We start from the raw sequence: 18,689 nt of genomic DNA, 5'->3' as shown, positions 1-18,689 counted from the left end.
TAGGATGAAAATAACGAGAGGAATCTGGGATTCATCCCAAAACACACTAGACAATTCACATTAATCAGGAGATACTTGTCTCATTTCTAATCCTTTACCTCCTCTTCTCCAGCAAGATAAATGGCAAAGAAAACAAACCAACACCGTCTACATTTTTCTTCTGTAAGGATTCAGTTTCCATAAGCCTGGTCTGCCTTAGCTGTGAGCTGGAAAATAAACCAGAGCTCTGCTGTCTTTCAAGGGCCAAGATGAAGAGTCTGTATATAGCCAAGAATGAAGAAGTCCACGATGCTCTACATTTTCCAGACTCTATTCCAGGCTGGTTACTTATAACTGAAGCTGTGAAAGAAGTATAGCAACTTCCTTCCCTAAAACAATCCCTTTTGGACACATGTCACAATATAGGCATCTTCCCCATCTGCCTTTCTGAATCAGCATTACAGTGACTTCTCAGCCCAGCAAGGATTCCCAGATCCACACACAGCCCAAAACACCACAGCCAGAAAGTGTCCTGACTCCCCAGTGCTGAAACAAGAGGGTGATCAACTCTCCAAGAGGTAAATGCCACTGTTTGCCTTTGGAACTTCAGTGTGAGGGTCCTGGCAGCTGTCAGATCTTAGGAAAACTCACTGAGTTGCTATCCTATAAGACAAGATGACAAACCCCAGGCTTTTGGTTTAAAAATGCTGGGACCAAAAGGCTCTCAATCAATTTGGTCCATCCTGGGACTTTCCAGAAAAAGCCATGTTGGTATTTTCACTTTGACCCATTCAGTGTTGCTTCTGTTGACACAGTGCCAGGACAGCAATCCCCATATCCCAGTGAGGAACTAATAGTTCAGAGCAGTTCCCAGATTCCATACATCACAGGGCTTCATGTGTTGAGCCCCTGAAGCCATAGGATCAACCATGCTCCCTGGATGGAAAAGACATGAAAATCCAGGTCTTTCCTCTGCTCTTTCCCTGTAGGTTGAATCAAGTCCTTTAATTCTATTTTTAGCTGAAACCACAATGACCAGCTGGGAGGTCTGCAAGGGTGGAAAAACCTGGGAAGTCTGAGACACAACTTACATCATCTCTGGGCTGCATCTGCTTGACTCAGCAAGCTGTAAGGGGGTAAAACCAACATCTGTGGTAAGCAAGAGCCTCCTCCCCTTGCAAACATGCAGTTGTGGCACAGCCAGATTCTTAGGAAGCAGTGTATTCAGAGGAGAAGGGGAAGCAAAATACAAATACTTTCCTTATCTAGCAGATTACAGCAAGACCTTCTCCATAGGGAGTCTAAAATGTCAGCTGCATCAGGGAAGCAGCTTCAGCACCATGGCTTCTATGGTAAAATGGTATAAGCCCTGTCTACTGCTTATCACACCTGAGACAGCCAGAGGACGGAATGTCAGTATCCACTAAAAGACAGGGCAAAATTCTGTCTGGAGAGTATTGAGAAAAGACCAAGAGTTGTTTCCCCTTTACATCCTACTTGTGGATTTTGCTAAGTCTAACCAGAAGCAGAGAGTGGAAACAAGTGGCTGTGCTGATGAACCAGAATAGCATCAGACATGCAAAGGAGATACGGAAGAAACATGAATTGCAGGCAGCTATTCACACCTGCTGCCCCACACCAAGTTTAGATCAAACATTCACACTAATAAAGAGAGAATAAAGAGAGTGCTAATAAAGAGAGAATTCTTGTTCTCCTGCCAACACAGGCAGGGAAGGGAAGCCTTCTTCCTTCTGCAGGTATCTGCAATGAAAAGGTGTAACACCCCCCAGCACAGACAGAAGTAACAGCTTTTCTTCCTCAGGACCAAGTCCTTTTTTTCATATTCCCAACTTTATCTTGGATAGGATGAGGCTTTACTAAACACAAAACACCAGCGAAGCACTATGAACTTTTCTTAAATTCCCTAAAAATGAAGAGCAGCTGCCTGGCACCGATTCTCAGGCAGTAGTAACAGCAGCATTCAGAGCAGCTCTGGATGCTTCTGAAAATAGTCATTATCTTGTGCCAAAGAAAATAATCCCTTTATTTAATATGTGTCTGAATTAAAAAAAAAAAAAAAAAAAAGAGACTGTCTGGGAAGACACATATAACACATTGCCTGGTGTCTAAAATGATGGGTTTTTTCTTTGCCTCTCTCCATGTGTCAGCAAGTGGAACTTGACCAGATTTAAAATGTGAGTTCAGAGGGTTCAGACCAAAAAGTTTTGCACTTGACATTCTGTCTGCCATTGATTTCAGTTGTGTGGGGTCAAGCCAGCCGAAAAAGAGAGAAAAGATGAAAATTAAAATCTTTACCAAGTCTTAGCAGTATCTCACAGCAAGAAAAAGTCCTCAGCAGCTCCATGTACTGGCTGCTGGCAGAGGTTTGCCTGCAATTTTTACTTAGCAATTTTAGGCTCTTTTACAGAGCAGTGACATACACTGAAAGTGTCTCCTGGTGTGAAACCACCCAGGACAAAAAGCTCAGGAAAAACAAACAAACAAGATTTTTAGCTCCTGAGTAACTCTTCTGGTCTATGTTATCATTAGCAGGAGGAGTCAAGTTGGAAGCAAACTTGATGGAGCTTGGTGGTGAATGTGGGAATGCTCATGTCAAGGAGGACATGTGCCATTCCAGGGAAAGCCAAAGTCCCTCTGCTGGGAAACTTGTGCCTGGGAGAAGCATTAGAGAAATCTTGTGACTGCCTGTGCCACAATGCCCTGCTAACTCAGTGGTGAATCACTGAAGCAGCACACAAGCCTCTGGAACAACTTTTGAGAGAAAGTAGGGAAAGCTCCCACCAGAGCATGACAAAAAGCTCTGGAGTTATTTAAAGCATGGAAAATACCAAGAACAGCCCATGAAATGGCAGTTGTTTGGGACTGGTCTTTTATAAGCTGCTCTAAAGAAAGCACTGAATATCCTACTTAGGTTGATAATTATATGGGTCAGCTTCCATACTTAGTGCACTTGCACCAAGGTAGCCAGGGAATAAGACACTTTCATACTCCAACTTTAGCACAACTGCCACCCAGATCCATATGGGATCTTGGCCTTCTACCCTGTATTTAGACCGTAATACACTGTGTCCTGCATTCAAGGAAAAAAGAAAAGTAATCCAGACCTTTGTGGAGAAGGTTTTGGTGAAAAGGCTGGCTGCTATTCTGTGGTTACTGGGGTAATGAAACTTCAACAGAGGCTTACACAATGTCAGAGTGGAAGAAATTCTAAGCATCTGCTAGAAAGGTTTTAAGCTATTCAAAAGCCTTACTGATAGGATTTCAGAGCCAGCTACTCTAGTCAGACACTAATGTGCAAGCGAACACGTCTTTCAAGACCACATGTGGCCAGGCTATTCATACTCCCAGTCTTGTTCCCTACCATTCATAACTAGGAGTGTGAAGCAGCAGGGCAAATCAAACAAATGACTTCATTCCTCTGGGGATATGAGCAAATGCGAACAAAGAAGCAAACATTTACAAATTCAGGATGCCATATTTTGGCCAAGTTTTCTTCCAGGGAGGAACTCTAAAGGATTCAAGGAATGCAACTGCTATCCTCCTTCCTAAAGCTCTGAGCTCATGAGTGCACTCAAGTGTGCATGCACAAGTAAGCTCCCAGATCTCCCAAACCCACAAGCCCCCCTGCTCAACTCTGCAGAAGAGATCACAGAGCAGAGGAATACACTAATTGCTTGTGTAATTGGATACAAAGATCTATGTCTCAGGTAAAGCACTTTGGGGTGCTGCATCACATGCCAGGTAAGAGTACCCCTTTTGATAAAGCAAAGGCCAAAAGCTCCTGGAAACCCTTCACTTTGTAGTAGAAAGGTTGTTTATGAACAGGCTAAGATACTCTCAACTGCTAACCTGGGAACCATCAAAAGGCCAATCAGCTCCATTGTGAATTTTCTTCTGTAGCAATGCACATAACTGTAATTCAGAAAAGAAATATCCCTGTGCCTGCTGCCAACCCCTGTCCCACAAAAGAAAGGTTATATTATGTATATGAAATCTCCTAGTGGAATTTAGACCAAAAAAAAAAAAAAAAATCAACCAAACAATCCAAGCAAACAAAAATAAATCTAATTTCGCACATGCTTCACTGATGGGAAAACCCAACTGACACATGCTGCCTGAAAGTGACCCTGATTAAACCACTCCAGATACCTCGTGTGGAGGACCTGTCTCTCACTGGGGGAAGTACTAAACCCCTGTGTGACAGTGCTGGCTTTGTCAGACAGTTGGCACACAGGCTTTACAGGAATGGAAGCAAAGCTACATGGCCTTCAAAAGCACAACAGAGACTTGACAAGGTAAAAGACAAGAATGACAGCCACTGGCTTTGTGCGCAGTCAAGGCCCTGTGAGATACTACCATCACCTCCCTCATTCCCAGTCACAGCAGAGTCTGCCTGGCTGCTTCAGTCCCAGAATGAACTCTTGCTCCAGTTTTGTCCACAAAGAAATTTAAACCCAACATTTTCACAAGTTCCTCCTTTCAAAACAAACTGAGACAATTACTACTCATCCTCAAAACTTGATGCAGGTGAGTTCCCTGCACCACACTGGCATCCCCATGACCTCCTCCTTTGGTTTGGCACAGAAGTCTGCCAAGCACTTTAGACACTGACTCATTTCCCCTAATTCCCCTGCCATTTCTGTTCCCTGCCCCCATTTTCTCACTTCCATTTCTCTTTTGACTCTCCCATGGGAAGAAGACAAACTGAAACACACTCCAGAGCTGAAATTACAGTTCACTCCATGGATTTGAAATTAAGCAGAATATCAACTTTCTGACAAACTCTCAATGGATGTTGAAATAATTATTTTTCCAGCAGTGATTTTTTTTCCCTTTTAAAGCAAAGCAATATGAAAAATAGATAAAGTCTCACTGAAAAAAAAGAGTCATTCAGCAACTCTCCCTAAGCAGCACAGCTGCAGACAGGATGAGCTGTCAGCCCTGCTCAGCCCAGTGGCTGCTTAGGCTATAAAGATGGCTCTGACTCTTCCTGCACTAGCTCATGCTGATGACTGTATGGCTTTTGGAGATGAGGTTCAGCAGAAAGCAATACAGAGATGTGGTGTGATAATAAGATGCAATTTATGGCATGGTTTGGTGATGTGACAGAGGGATGGGACTGTGTTCAGGACGTTGAAGACCCCCCACTTCACCTTTCATCTTTGGTCAGATGTGTCCTGCTCTGCAAAACAAAAGCTGTTGTCCCTGTACAAGGCAGCTGGCTTTCCAGATTTAGACCAGGTCCCAACCAAAAAGCGTCTGTAACCCAGGAACCACTCCAAAAAAACCTCTTGGGTCACATTTCCTACAACAATCCTATGAGCAAAGGTCCAAAACAAGGAGAACCATTATTTTGCAGCCTGGCAATAATTTTGAGCTCCCACACATCTGAGAAGCTCCATTTCCTGCAGGTCCTAGGGATGCCATCAGGTATTGAGAATCCTTTCAATAGCAGCAATAACTCAGGAAAAAACATCTAGAATAAAATATACTGAAGGCCCCAAAGTCAAAAAGATCTTTGCAAAGGTAGTAAGGAACAGCTAAGCACAAATGTTTGCTGTATGGAGTCCTGTGCCACTGAAAGACAGGCACCATACTGCTCCCTGTGAAGGAGCTTTAACAAAGGGTCATGTATGAAGCTGATCAGTCCTGGACCCACATGGCTTTCATATGTAGAACAGTTGTGACTGTTCATACTGCTGTAAGACTGGTTTCCACTGAGAGGAGTTAGCTCATGCTCTGCTAATAAGCCAAGCAGCACTGTTGACTCTGAGCAAACTGCTTCCAAATTGGGCTTTTCTCTTGCAGTACAGGACCTCTTTAATTAATCTGCTACTGTTTATGGATGCTATTCCTGGTGGAGCTCACTTGCAGTAGACAAACATCACGCAGAGCATCTGACACTCTCCAAACACGCGATGTCAGTTGTGTCTTACAACGCCAAGTGCCTGGTGTATAATTGCTGCACATCAAACCCATTCCACAGATGGGTAAATCAGGGCATGGAGTGCTGGGCTGGACCAAATCCAGGCATTTCTGTCCTCCCTCACAAACTGTTGCTGGTGGCCACAGCAGCACTTGCCTAGGTCATACAGTCCTGAATGAAACACAGCTGGGACCTCAGGCAGTCGCACGAGGTCTGTCAGATCACACCTCAGCACTGCAGAACAAAATCCCCACACACTGGATTCAAAAGGCATGGTTCAACACACAATGAAGTTGTTGTGCTTTAGTAAATCATCAGGCATCAACCCAAGTCATTAGAACTGATGCAAGTAAGTCCACAGCAAGTACAGGCACCAACTCAGCTAACTCTTTTTTTTGGCACACTCCCATTTATACTAACAACCTCCAGCTCCGAGTTTTCAGATCAAAGGACAGATACAGCAATGCCATTAACACAGCATAAACCCACAAGTTTTATTGCTAATATCACCAGATTGCAAATCCAGACACCTGTGAGGACACTCTGCTAAAGCCATCACCAACTTACAGTGTAGCCTGGCAGTCTGAGCAGCTGTCCCCAGGACAGACCAAGAACAAAGTGTGCAAGGGAGGAAGCTCCAAACTCCACTATTTTCATCAGCATTTGGTACATACCTCTGCCTGAAACGCCCTAGCACTGACATCCTTCTGTTGTCACCAGCCACTGGCAGGACAAAGTCTCTGCTTACATAGAGCAGCATCCTGGCTCTGAAACAAGAGATAGCTGAGCACTGTTTTATGACTCCTAATGCTAAGTAAGAGCAGATTTAGTTCTCCATGCTCAGGACTGCTAAAGTACTAAATAGATGTAAGAGCAGAGGGCAAAACTTTCTGGGACATAAAAGAGACAATATAGGACAACCTAAATCTACTGCTGTTTTGCAACAGAAGAATTCACAAAGATAATCTCCAAATGGCCTGAAGGTCCTCCTGGCACATAAGTAACTCTAGAAGAAAAGCAGCTTCTCCCTCCTTCCTTAGCTTAAATAAGATGGACAGCAAAGTGGTTCATATACTGCACTACTGACCCAGCTGTACCACAGCACCTACAAGCACTGAGCACTACACCAGCATACTGCTTCACTTGGCACAGTCACCCTGATCACTTCCCAAAGATGTTTCTTTCTAAGCCTGACCACATTCTTACCCCAGTGAATAAGTCCTAATGGGGCCAAGCATTACTGGCTCTCACACCTCAGCAGTGCCTCGTCTCAGGTGTGCAGCACAGGCAAATACTAGTTGGGGCTTCCTGGTTAGCACCAGAACTCCATGCATATCTACACATTTGAGAGGACCCTGTGATACAAATCTAGAGCATGCAAGAGCAGAACTGTCAGCTCTAATTAGCAGGACTTTGCCATTCAGCGCAGGCTGGCTGCAATACCAAAGCAACCCCAAAGAGCATCACAGAAGATGTCTAAGGACCTGGAGCCATTTCTAAGCACAGCTCCTCTAGCAGCCTCCACTGACAGATACACTTGGCAGTTGGATTGTAATATCCACTGCATAAAACAACAGCAAAGAAACAGGAACGTAAATAGGAAGCCTGAAGCATGCAAACTTTTCCTATCTAACCCTTCTCAAAAACATCATGAAGGACAATATGGTTTCTACACTGTATTTTCCAAGATAATTGAGCACAGTGATTATCAGCAGGTCAGTGACAGCTTTAAGTGCTGTAACAGTCAAAGAAAAAGTCCAGGTGAGTGATTATGTACGTCTCTCCACGTGGCTCAGTTTGATTCAAAAAACATTAGAGGCTAAAAATGGTTTCTTTAGGAGTCTATAATCTAGCTAGACTTCACAGCAAGGATCCACAAAGATATTTGGAAAACAGAAGTATGCTGATGAAAAGAACAGTGATTTGGAGTCACAGTACCACTGTGGGATGCCTTCTGCTACACTGCAAAAGTAATTTTCCAGAAACTGTTTTGGTGAACATCTAAAACCCAAATAGTAATCAGCTGGAATGAATCCTCAAGATGGGGAAATCTCTTTTGTTAAAGTCAGACATGAGCTTGAGAACATGCAAAAAAATCATAGAATAGTTTAACTCCCTAGCTGTGACACTAGAGAGTCCAGCTGCCAAAACTGAAAGTCTCCTGCACATCCCAGGCAGCCAGGGAGCTACAAGCCTTGCAGAGCTGCCTTCCCCATCATCCAGGTCTGAACTCAGGCACTGGAAACCACAGGCACTGATGTTGCATGTTGTGACTTAGTTACAACCTAGTCGTTGAAGCTACTGCAATAAAAATCTAATCCAGCATTAAAGCACTGAGTGTGTAGAGGGTCTGCATCTTTATAGGGTGGTGAGTCAGGTCACAGAAAGAAAGATTCAGCCAGTTGGGGTGGTGGAGAGCAAACCTAAACAGCAGGAAAGATGGCTGGAAAAGCACAACAGAAAGAGAAGCAGCAGCAGAGTGAGGATCATGTTGACAGAAGCCAGGGGTGCCTACACAAAGTTTGCTGACTCCACACCACAGTAGTTCATAGCACAAGATGCACCAGCACCATTCACTCAGGCTGCAGGAAACCCTGCCCTCAGCAGAGGGATCAGCAGGACTTGGGAACACCACCAAGCAATAAAAGCCTTTCGAGAAAGTTATGTGAATCCCCTCTAAACAGCCTTCCCTCAGCCACCTCCAGAGATCAATGCATCTCACAACTCTTGTTTAGCAGCCTGCATGCACTGCCCTGAGACCAGTGCTGCCCACATGTGTGACAATTCTTGTCCATTCTCAACCTCTGTGATGCAGGGACAGCAGTCCTGGCAGATAGGATACTTTACAACACACCTGAAAAGGCCACAGGTAAGATGAACTCTCTGAAAATTAGTTTCTAACTAATTCTATCTTCTTTAAATTTGAATTTGGTTCAATAGAGTCCTTAAAAAAATATCCCTTGGCAGAATCTCAAGAACGAAATTAAATGTTTTGTTTAATGAAGTAATTTAGGAACACTAGTGCTAAAAAAGTCTACTTATTACACAGCTCTATAAGTAAGGAAAATGGAGATAAAACACAACTCATTTTCCTTCTCATCACTAAAACTATGTTGCTCAATCACAGATCCTTGGGATGAGGCTGGCAGCCCTGGATGGGAAGTGTTTTCCATCAGCAGCATAGTGCAATGTACCACAAGTCAGCACTCTTCCTTTCAGGCCATTTCAATGAAACTTTGCACTTTCTCATCTGCTTCCAAAGAGACAGAGTAAGTCAGGACACAGATGCCCCAGAACATATATAAGCCTTAGAACAGGCAGTGCCTTGGCAAGAACCACTTTAAAAACAGAGCTTTCTAAGCAAGGGAATCAACAGAGTCTGCTTCAAGCCCTGGGCACAGCCACAGTAACACCTTCAGTAAATATTTTGAAGATGTTTTCCAAACTCTTTCTGTACCACACCAATCTTTTCTGGGAAGGTACACAGTTGGCTCCATCTTCAAAAGAAGTGGCACCCACAGCCCTGGGCTGTGAACTTCAGCACGTCTCCTCATCACACCCTCAGGAGATCAGCCCAATCTCAAAGAGCTATGAGTTTAGGCAGTGCCCTACTCACAATACACACACAGGTGATTTGCCCACTCTTTTTGCAGCAAAGCTGCAGGCAGAAGGCTCTCCAGATTCAAGTGCCCCTGTCTCTAACCTTGACAGGACACAGCATGGTCTCAGGCTCACCTTTTGCAGGGACATCACGTGAGATCAAGGTTAACACTGCAAATTATTTGGAAAATGATAGCAAAAAGTAGCATATCTGTGTCTTAACAAACACTTTCATGCCTTTTCTGATCAATTTGGTTTAGATTACATGGCAAATCCCTGTGTGCTAGAGGGAGAGGAGCATGTACAAGACCCAGGGTGTCTTTGGACTGAAGAGGAACAGAGGACCTGGCAAAGTGTCTCTACACAAAGGAAGGAGCAATGCTGTCTGGCAAGATGGAAAGCAAAGGTTTAGCTCTGTAAGGGCAAAAACCCAACAGCCTTGTGCGGGTCAGCAAGCAGCCATATCAACAGCAGTTGCTATTTCCTGCAGCCACAGCTGTTCCCAGTGGCTCTGTTGTGTCCAGCCCCTCTTACACCAGCAGTGGTACTCACATTTGCCACGCTACAGACAGCTCGGGCACGCATGTGCCAAAGGGTGACTGCACCCAGTGTGAGATCACCCTGAACAAACCTGGTGATGGAAGAGAGGCAGCAGAGCACCTCACACTGCTGCCTTGAGCCAACAGCATCCCCAAAACACGCCTCTGATGCTAACAAATCATAACTCCAAATCTTAAGGATGTCATTTGCTACAGTGGAAACATGACTGTTTTAAAGGCACTGCCATGAGTTTCCCAGGCATCAAGCACGGAACACATGTCCCAGAGGAGTCCCTGTCACTCAGCATGTTCAGGGAAACCATTCACTTGCACAACTCTGATGCCAGTGCCTTGCTGGGAAACTCTTGGGATAGAGGTACATTTTGGTAGTACAGACAGTCCGTTTCTGAAAACATCCTTTCATTTCCTTCTCCTTCAAGGATTTTCTGCCACCTCCCATATGTTACCCTCACCCACAGTAGTGCACCCTTTAGTGCCTTACAGAAAAAATTTCTGCTCATGGCCACTCCACATTTAGAATCTCTCAGCTGCCTTGTGCTGCTGGTGCTAATGACATTCTCCTGAACAGCCTGTCTGCAAACTCTGCCTGATCTGAGAACCACCATCAGGGGTAGGGAGTGGAGGGTGGTGGCAGCTGCCACTGGACCACTTCTCAATGGCCAGCCTGTCACCTCCATGCTACAAGGGGACACGTTCCTCAGCATGACAGCATGGTCAGCAAGTTGTCCCATAGCCTATATGCTTCCCATCTCAGCATGAGCACAGACTCAGCCTTTCATCCAACCCTGAAAGAAGAGTTTTTCTCTTTTTTTTAAAAAAAAAGATGTGAACATGAAGCTACAAGCCAGTATTTGGCCCCCACAACTGATGGGCTGCAGCCAAACTCTGCCATATGTTCCAGTTAATACATGTGGGCTTTGCTTCCCATCCAAGAAAGCAAAAAAAAGGACATTTATGAGCTGGGATTCAGCAGGAGCATGTGGGAAGAAGATGCTATTTTAGTTGCTATAATTATTTGATGGCCAAATCCCTGACCCTTGATGTCAACTCTGGAGGAGTCTGTTTAACTGACCAGTTGTCATGGAACGGAGAAGGACTGATTGGGGGGTACAGGGTAATGAGGAACAGCTCTTTGTTGCCTGAACCCACCCACAGGCAGACCCCCTGCCTTCATTAGTCATCACCAGCCCGCAGCCAAGAAATAAAAATGTCAATATCTTATTGCCAATACATTGGCTGGAAACAAAAGCATCCAGGGAACTTTGCACCCTCCTTCTCGCCATTGGTTACTGTGAAAAAGCACAGGCCAAGTCTTGATCTCAGTTTCCCCAGAGTATAGGCACAGAAACTCCACAGCCCTCAGCTGGGTCACTCCAGGTTCACAGCAATTTATCCAGACTCAGCCTGGCCTTGGTCCAGACTACATATATGGAAACATGCCATGTGCAGAGTACAGGGGTCTCTACTTCTGAGGAACAAACCCAATCACAATGACTAATTCATACCACCTCCAAAGGAATAAATTAAGACAAATAACCCCTGAATCCCTTGTTCCAGATGTCAAGCACTGCCTCGAGTCCACAGTCTTGCTAGCAAGGCTCCTGCAACACTCAAGAGGTTGGCAGGAAATGGCTCAGTTCTGACATGATGGTTTCTCACTACTGCCCATGCCATCCATGATGAAATCACCAGTTGTACAAGGAAATGGGAATAATCCTTGTTGAAACCTCAGGAACAGCTAGTGAGTACTGGGCATGAGTTCGCTTAGTAGAGCTAAATTGCATTGCTCATTCAACAGAGCTCATTACCAACTGCCATTCATTATTCCTCTGGCCAAGGACAACAAGAGGACTCTGCAGCAGCCAGAGCACAGCTCACTAGGACCTATGGATGAGATTTACTAGGCAGCAGTAAAAGCCACTTAACAAATCCCATTGCAATGTGGGACATAGATGAGGCCATTCAGCAGCAAGGTTTTACCAAGGAGCAGCCCTGCAGAGGAAGCCATCACAAGATGAGGGAAAAGTGAGGTGCAAAAAACCATGGAAAATTACGGAGATAGAACACCAGGGAAGGGGCAGGTTCTGAGGTTACAGCACAGCAAGAGGAATCTGCTCTCTAAAGCCAATGGGCTCACCTGCACTATCAGTGCCCAGTTTTGACCAAGTTAGGATGTCAACCTAGCTCATGTGCTGGGATGCCTTCAGATCAAGACCTCAAGGTATAGAGATGTAATGCCAGTCACACCACTGTCTTCTCCATCATCCATGCCACAGCACCAGGGATTGCCAAGAAAGGAGGAGGAGTCCAGGCTTACCTTTTTTTTCTCCAAAAGACTGAGAAATATTGCAGGCTGGGACCTGTCATCAGTATATTTTGGAGCCCTAACATGACTGCATAGCTATGAGATGAGAAAGAACTTGGCAAGACAAAAGAGTAGCCCTGGCCATAAAGTGGCTGATTACTAACCTGTATGAAATGAGCTAAGTAGGTTTAAGACCAGTTTGTGCTGATTGTGTTCAGATTTGCAGTGGTGCTGAAGTAGGGCTGTGCTAATTTATGATCAGTTGAAATTATGTGGAAATCTGCAAACACCATAAGTTTCGGGTTTGGATTGGCTCTATTAAAAAAATACCAGCACCTCCCCCACCCAAAATCACAAAAAAAAAAAAAAACCCACCCAAAAACAAAACAAAAAAAAAATAAAACACCAAACAAAAAGCCAAATTAAAAAATAAAAATAAACAAGAAACAACACATGAAAAAACATCAGAAAGTGACTGCTTTCTACATCTAGTCTACCTTTTAATACAGCACCAGCCTGCAGCCAAGTTGAAAAAGTCAAAACTGAGTCTCCTGTAGAGACAGTAGATGGGTTTCAACTGCTAGATCACCTTCACCAAAAAAACATGTGCCTAGTCTGCATTTGCTGGTGTCAGAATTGAACTAGTGGGTCACCTCTTTCCTTTTCTGGTAATGCTTTCAATCCAAAATGAAACATTTCAGAAACACTGCATTTGAAGTGGTTGGCAAGAACAGGGGCAGGGGCAGTTAGTTCAGCATCCTGGGACCCAACCATTGAGACTCAGAGTTTTCCATCCCATAACCCAAGTTTATTTTTGTCTACGTAATTTTAACTTTCTGAGCACTAACATTTAGCCTCTGGTGAGGATTAGGAATGCTCTCTCAGAAAATCTAAATAGAGACGTTCCAAGAGATTAGTCCTGAGATCTATTTATTTACCCAATATCTGAGTAATACCAATTCTCTAGATTAAAGATAAATAAACACTGATAATAGTAATAATCCAAATAATAGTGATTATCTGACAGCTTTAACATATGTCTTTGTCTGGGATGTGTCATATAAATCCTATGAAAACAAGACCAACTGACCAGACATACCTCACAGGACAGGTGGTGGTGCAACAACCTCAGTAGGCTGCTCCTGCAAAGGCTTACAGTAGTAGGGGTTTGCATGTTATTCCATGTCATGGCCCATGAGATACTGCAGGTGAAATCACCATATCTCCCCAAAGGGCTGTGGTTCATCCCATGACAGAGCCCTTTATCTGCTTAAGTCCACGCAGCACTGTGGCATGAAGGAAAACAGAACAAAATGTTCATGGAAAACATAAGCCCTTGAGTAGGACAAACCAAATTCCCAAAGCAACTACCCTGGTGTGAATCCAAAGTTACTCTGTAATCCCATGGTAGGTAATACAGATGTCTGTCAAGGAGACAAAAGACTCTGGCCCAGTGCAACAGGGAGCAGCAGCAAGTAGTTACTCAAGGTGGAAAGAATTTGGTGGAGATATCTTAAGATCCATCCTAAGGCTTGCTACAGGCACTCAGAGACAGATGCTCAAGCGTAGCTGGCAGCAAGGCTCACATAAGCATTGACAGAAGACAGAATGATGGTCTTTTATCAAGTCATTATTGTGTCTGTGGTGCATTTCAGAAATCCTGGTGACGTGGGGAGGCAGGAGAAGATGGCACAACCCAAGGACACACTCCCAGCAATGCCTCCTGCACTGCCCTAGCAGCAGCAGCATGGAAGACCTGGCAGAGAAGATAACAGCACAAAGCCGAAGTTCTTGCCAAAAGAGATCACTAGAAAGATTAAGTTGCTTGTGTAAAGTTTGTGTGGCCAGAAAAAGATTATTTTTTAATAACTTTAAAGAACAAATAAACAGCCTCTCCTAGAACACAGAAAACCTAAACATTATGTTTATGATTTCAACACATGAAATCATGATGATAGCAGAACTGAAGTGCATCTCAGAGACAGCAAGTGGTGAGAGAAAGGGACCTTGAAGGAAGGATAGTAAGGTAGAAGAGAATCAACACCTGGTTTTGTAACCAATATCACAATCAACTTTGCAGGTTACTTATTATTTTTGCACCAAGCTGACTTGCAGCAGTCAGCACAGGGACTGGAAATGATGCTCTGTCACAGGATTCAAGGAAGAGCATCTGCAGCAACCTCAAACACAGCTACTGAGTCAGCACCTCACAACCAGCAAATACTCTCCCAGTGTACATTGTTTTCCTCCTCTCCAGTCTCAGAGCTAGAAAAAGATACCCAAAGGAGAGGTTAGAAACATCATGGCCTGCAGGCTAGGGTTTAACAGAAACAAGATGACTAAAGCAACAAAGTGAAGAGGATGAGATTAATTAAATATTTAAGAGGACAAAGAGATCACACACACACATCTGCCAAGCCTAGAGAGCATTTCACTGACAAAGACCATGCAGCCAGCACAAAGTAGAGAGCCATCAGCATAAAGCATACTGTCCTTCTGCCCATGGGACATGACATCAGAAATGCAGTGACAGACCTTTTCTCTGTAAGCTGGAAAGCCCATTAAATGCACCTCCAAAGCTAAATCCCCTTTTCTCATCACCACCTGTTTCCACATCTTCTCAAAATCCATCCCACTCTAACTGCCTCAGCCAGCAAATACTCTTTCTGTATTACCTGAAAACATCAGCTCTCCTAGGAAAACAAAACTTAAAACACATACTTGGAAGCTGCAAAGGAGACCTGCAACCACATTTGGGCTTGGGCTGCTTGTTCAATGCAATTTGTCGACTGTGTCTGTAGAGACTGCAGATAACCTCAAAGACCTGATCCAGTCTGAAGTCGACAAAAACCTTCTCAATTCACGAGCTGTCCTAGTCCTACAACGCACTACAGTTTCCCCTCTTATCATGCTTCAGTCACCACAACCATTCAGATCACCTCTGTGGAACAGAACAGTGGGCTTCCCAAGATAACCATCCCATAAAAGCACAGGGTAAAAAAATAAAATTAGGAAATAATTTAGGGAACTGATAGGATGACATGGACTTAGAAGCTGATGGGGCCTGTTCTTATAGAAGGATACCACTGGTATTTCACCCAACTAAGTAATCTTCTTTCTGTCGCTTTAGAGTGCTCCATGCAGGAGTATCTCAAGCAAGAGCAACATAGCCCAGAGGAGCCACTGCTATGGTCCAGTAGACAGCAAAAAAAAACCCAAAAGTCCCAAATCTCCAATTCTGACATCAGTTTTCCACCAATGCACTGCAGAAATTAATTCAACACACCACGACTGAGCCAGGCTGTGCTGGCACTCTCTCTGCAGTGAGCAACCAGAGGCAGCAGGAGGCCCCAGCCTGCTCCCAGGGCACAACGGGCAGCTCCATTGCCCCAAAGGCAGCTGAGACACACACAGTGCTGGTCAACATTTGGCCTGTGCATCTGTCCAGCAGGAGTGAAAGCCTTTGCTTTTCACACCCCACATGAGTGTTACAAGGATTAGCTCATGTTTATTCAGCAACACTTTTCAAAGCACTGCATGAGAGCCAAACCCTTTCATTTTTTTAATCTGTTCCTTGCTCTGTCACTCCCTCTTTAAAGGATGTGTTTCTCTCCTCCTGAGAAACAAACAAGCACAGGGTCAGTGGGAGTGGGAGGTGGGAAGCACATTCCAGGCTGCTCCTCCTCTCTCAAACCACAAATGCCACCAACCCCTGCTGTCTGACCAGCCTGGCCACGCAAGTGCCCAGTATCCAGACCTCCCCACACAGCCAGGGAGGGGTCAGACAGGATACACAGCAGGATGTTTAACCTCATCTCATTTCTTTTATGGTTTCAAGGAGCAAAACAGGGGTGTCAAATAGCTGCCCCTGGAGCCCTGCAGCCAGCCCACAAACCCACAGCCAAGCAGGGGAGCTCTGCACAAGCCCCACTTTGCAGCTCCCCTTTTCAGACAAAACACCAAGTGGATGCTGCAGCCAAGGTCTCCCTGGAGGGTGCATGTGCTGATACATCCCAACCCTGGGGGTACCTGCCAAAGCCTTGGCACAAGGGATGGTTCACATCTGAGCGTATGTAAGATATTAGGTCTCATGTTTTGTGCAAGTGCAGGCAAATCCAACGTGGGACATTTTCTTCCACGCACAGACTTGTTGAGCCAAACCAAATGAGCAATCCTGGGAACAGAGCTCACACGCAAGCAGCACAAGGTGAAGATGCTGCCACCAAGCATGGCTATGTGGGACAAAATTGATAAGAGTGTGGCTTACAAAACCCAAGAGCATCAGCAAGGTTTAAGGAAAAAGGTATTAAAATCATAAACAGCTCTATTAGAAGAGTACTTTCCCTTGGCTAAAGTGTCCAAAACCTGGGCACTCATGCAGATAGCAAGAGCATCCTCTACTCCATCAGACAGCAGCAAAATCTAAGTATTAGTGTGAATACAAAATCTCCAGACATTGCAAAAACAAATTGAGTCACATGTAAGAAAGAAGACTGTTTTCAACATCTAGCTTCAATAAGCTTACCAGTGGTAAGCTTTTAAATTAAGAAAACAAAAACCTCAGGCCCAGTAGAGATTGAAACGAAAGAACAGCCTATACCTCAAAATTTTAGGGCATCAGTTTTGCGGAAATGGGAAACTAAAACCCCATTCACTAATTTAGTGGAAAATTTTTCAATGAGCTTGACATGAACAAACTTTTGTTATTCTGGGAAAGGCTTTGAATTCAGGAGAAGAAATAACTAAAAGATTATGAATGCAACTCAGATAAAGCAGAAATCCAGAAGGAAATGTTTTAAACATTCATCTTGGCATGAAAGAAAATTCCCCTTTCTGTCCTTACTAGTCATGAACAGAAAGACTTACTATAGGTACCAACTTGACAGCACAAATCTTGAACTAAAAGAAAAACATCATTAACTATTCTGGTGGGGGGATTTAATTATATTCTTCCTTTTGGCAAAGAAGTTCAAAGAATAATACCATTTTTCTCAGGAAAGGTAACAGCTAGAAGGCAGAAGTTACTGGGATGATACTCAAGATGCCAGTGGCTGCAAAACACTACCTGTACAGTGCTATGCAAAGTATTTTGTGTCACACAACAGGATGAAGACTATCACATTGGTAGCAGAGGTGATGACGAACCTCGCAGCTTCAGGCATGCCCACCAGCCCCTGGAACGCATTACTTCAGTTTGTCCAAGAGGAAAAACCTCTGGCAGAGGGCAATAGGGTGTAACTGGGGGGTTTCTGGGGGCTTTTCTCTGCAAACGGAAGGCAGATCACTTTCTGAATTACACTATGCTACACTGAAAGACAAACAAACACATCCCACTCGCAAAACAAAACCGGACAAAGCTTAGGTAACACCAAGCTGGAAAGACTCTCAAGTTGTCATCCAGGATGCTCTCTGTCGGGGTCAGGCCATGGCCACCGACGGTACCCATCTGTAAAAACAGAGGGGACGACGGTACCCGGGCGGCTCTATAGACAGAAGGCGCAGAACCACACCTGGGATGTTTGGGGAGGATGTAAGAGACGATAAGCTTTACTAGGAGGAGCAGGGGTCGGGCGGTACCTACCTGGATATATGCTCGCTGCAGGTAGCTGTAGGGCACCCTGCGCTGGAAGTCCGCGCGCACCTCCTCCGCGGTGCGGTGGCGGGAGGTGGCTCCCAGGCGCGGTTCCTCGCAGCTCCGCACACAGCCGGCCCGCCGCAGCATCGAGCCGAAGAAGGACAGGTCACCGCCGGCTCCCGGGCCCGGCTCCGCCAACCGCACCTGCCCGCGGCAGCGCCGGCGGCACTGCAACCGCGCGGTCCGCAGCTCCCGCCGACTGCGCAGCGCCCGTTCCAAGCACCGCGCCGCGCCCGCGAAGTCCCCGCCGTAGTACGCCTCCACGCCGCTGGCGTACAGCGCGTCGAAGGGCTCCAGCGGACCGCCGTCTCCCGCGCACACACCACCCGCCCGGCACGCCGCTGGCAGGAGCACCGCCGGCAGCAGCAGAAGCAGGACACCCAAAGGCTGGCTCCCGGATGCCATTGCCGCCGTACCGGCGGTCCCTGCGATGGGGCCTGGGGCTCTGCACAATGGGGAGTGGGGGATCCGGTGCAACGAGGAGTCCACGCCGCGTGTAGGGGGCTCAGTGCGCTAGTGTCCGGAGGTCCGCGCAGTGGAATCCGCCGCAGTGGGGTCCGAGGGTCTGTGCAACGGGAACCTGGCACAATACGGTGGACCTCGGTGGGATAGGGTCCGGGGATCCGTTCAGCAGAAGACGAGTACCCTACAATGGACCTCAGT

At 45.5% G+C, this 18,689-nt stretch overlaps 1 protein-coding gene across 1 annotated transcript in view; it reads right to left on the bottom strand.

Annotated features, from left to right (window-relative positions):
- The window catches only part of P3H2 (prolyl 3-hydroxylase 2), a 66,464-nt gene extending 48,033 nt beyond the window's left edge, over window positions 1–18,431 (bottom strand). Inside the window, exon 1 of the mRNA XM_054386014.1 lies at window positions 17,973–18,431. Within this exon, the coding sequence (XP_054241989.1) occupies window positions 17,973–18,431 (459 nt within the window). The remainder of the gene's footprint in view (window positions 1–17,972) is intronic.
- Between the last annotated feature and the right edge of the window lie 258 nt (window positions 18,432–18,689).

Source organism: Indicator indicator, chromosome 13 (assembly GCF_027791375.1).
Source record: "Indicator indicator isolate 239-I01 chromosome 13, UM_Iind_1.1, whole genome shotgun sequence".
NCBI lineage: Eukaryota > Metazoa > Chordata > Aves > Piciformes > Indicatoridae > Indicator > Indicator indicator.
The sequence above is the reverse complement of the archived record's forward strand: the minus strand, read 5'-3'. Positions and strand labels throughout refer to the sequence as shown.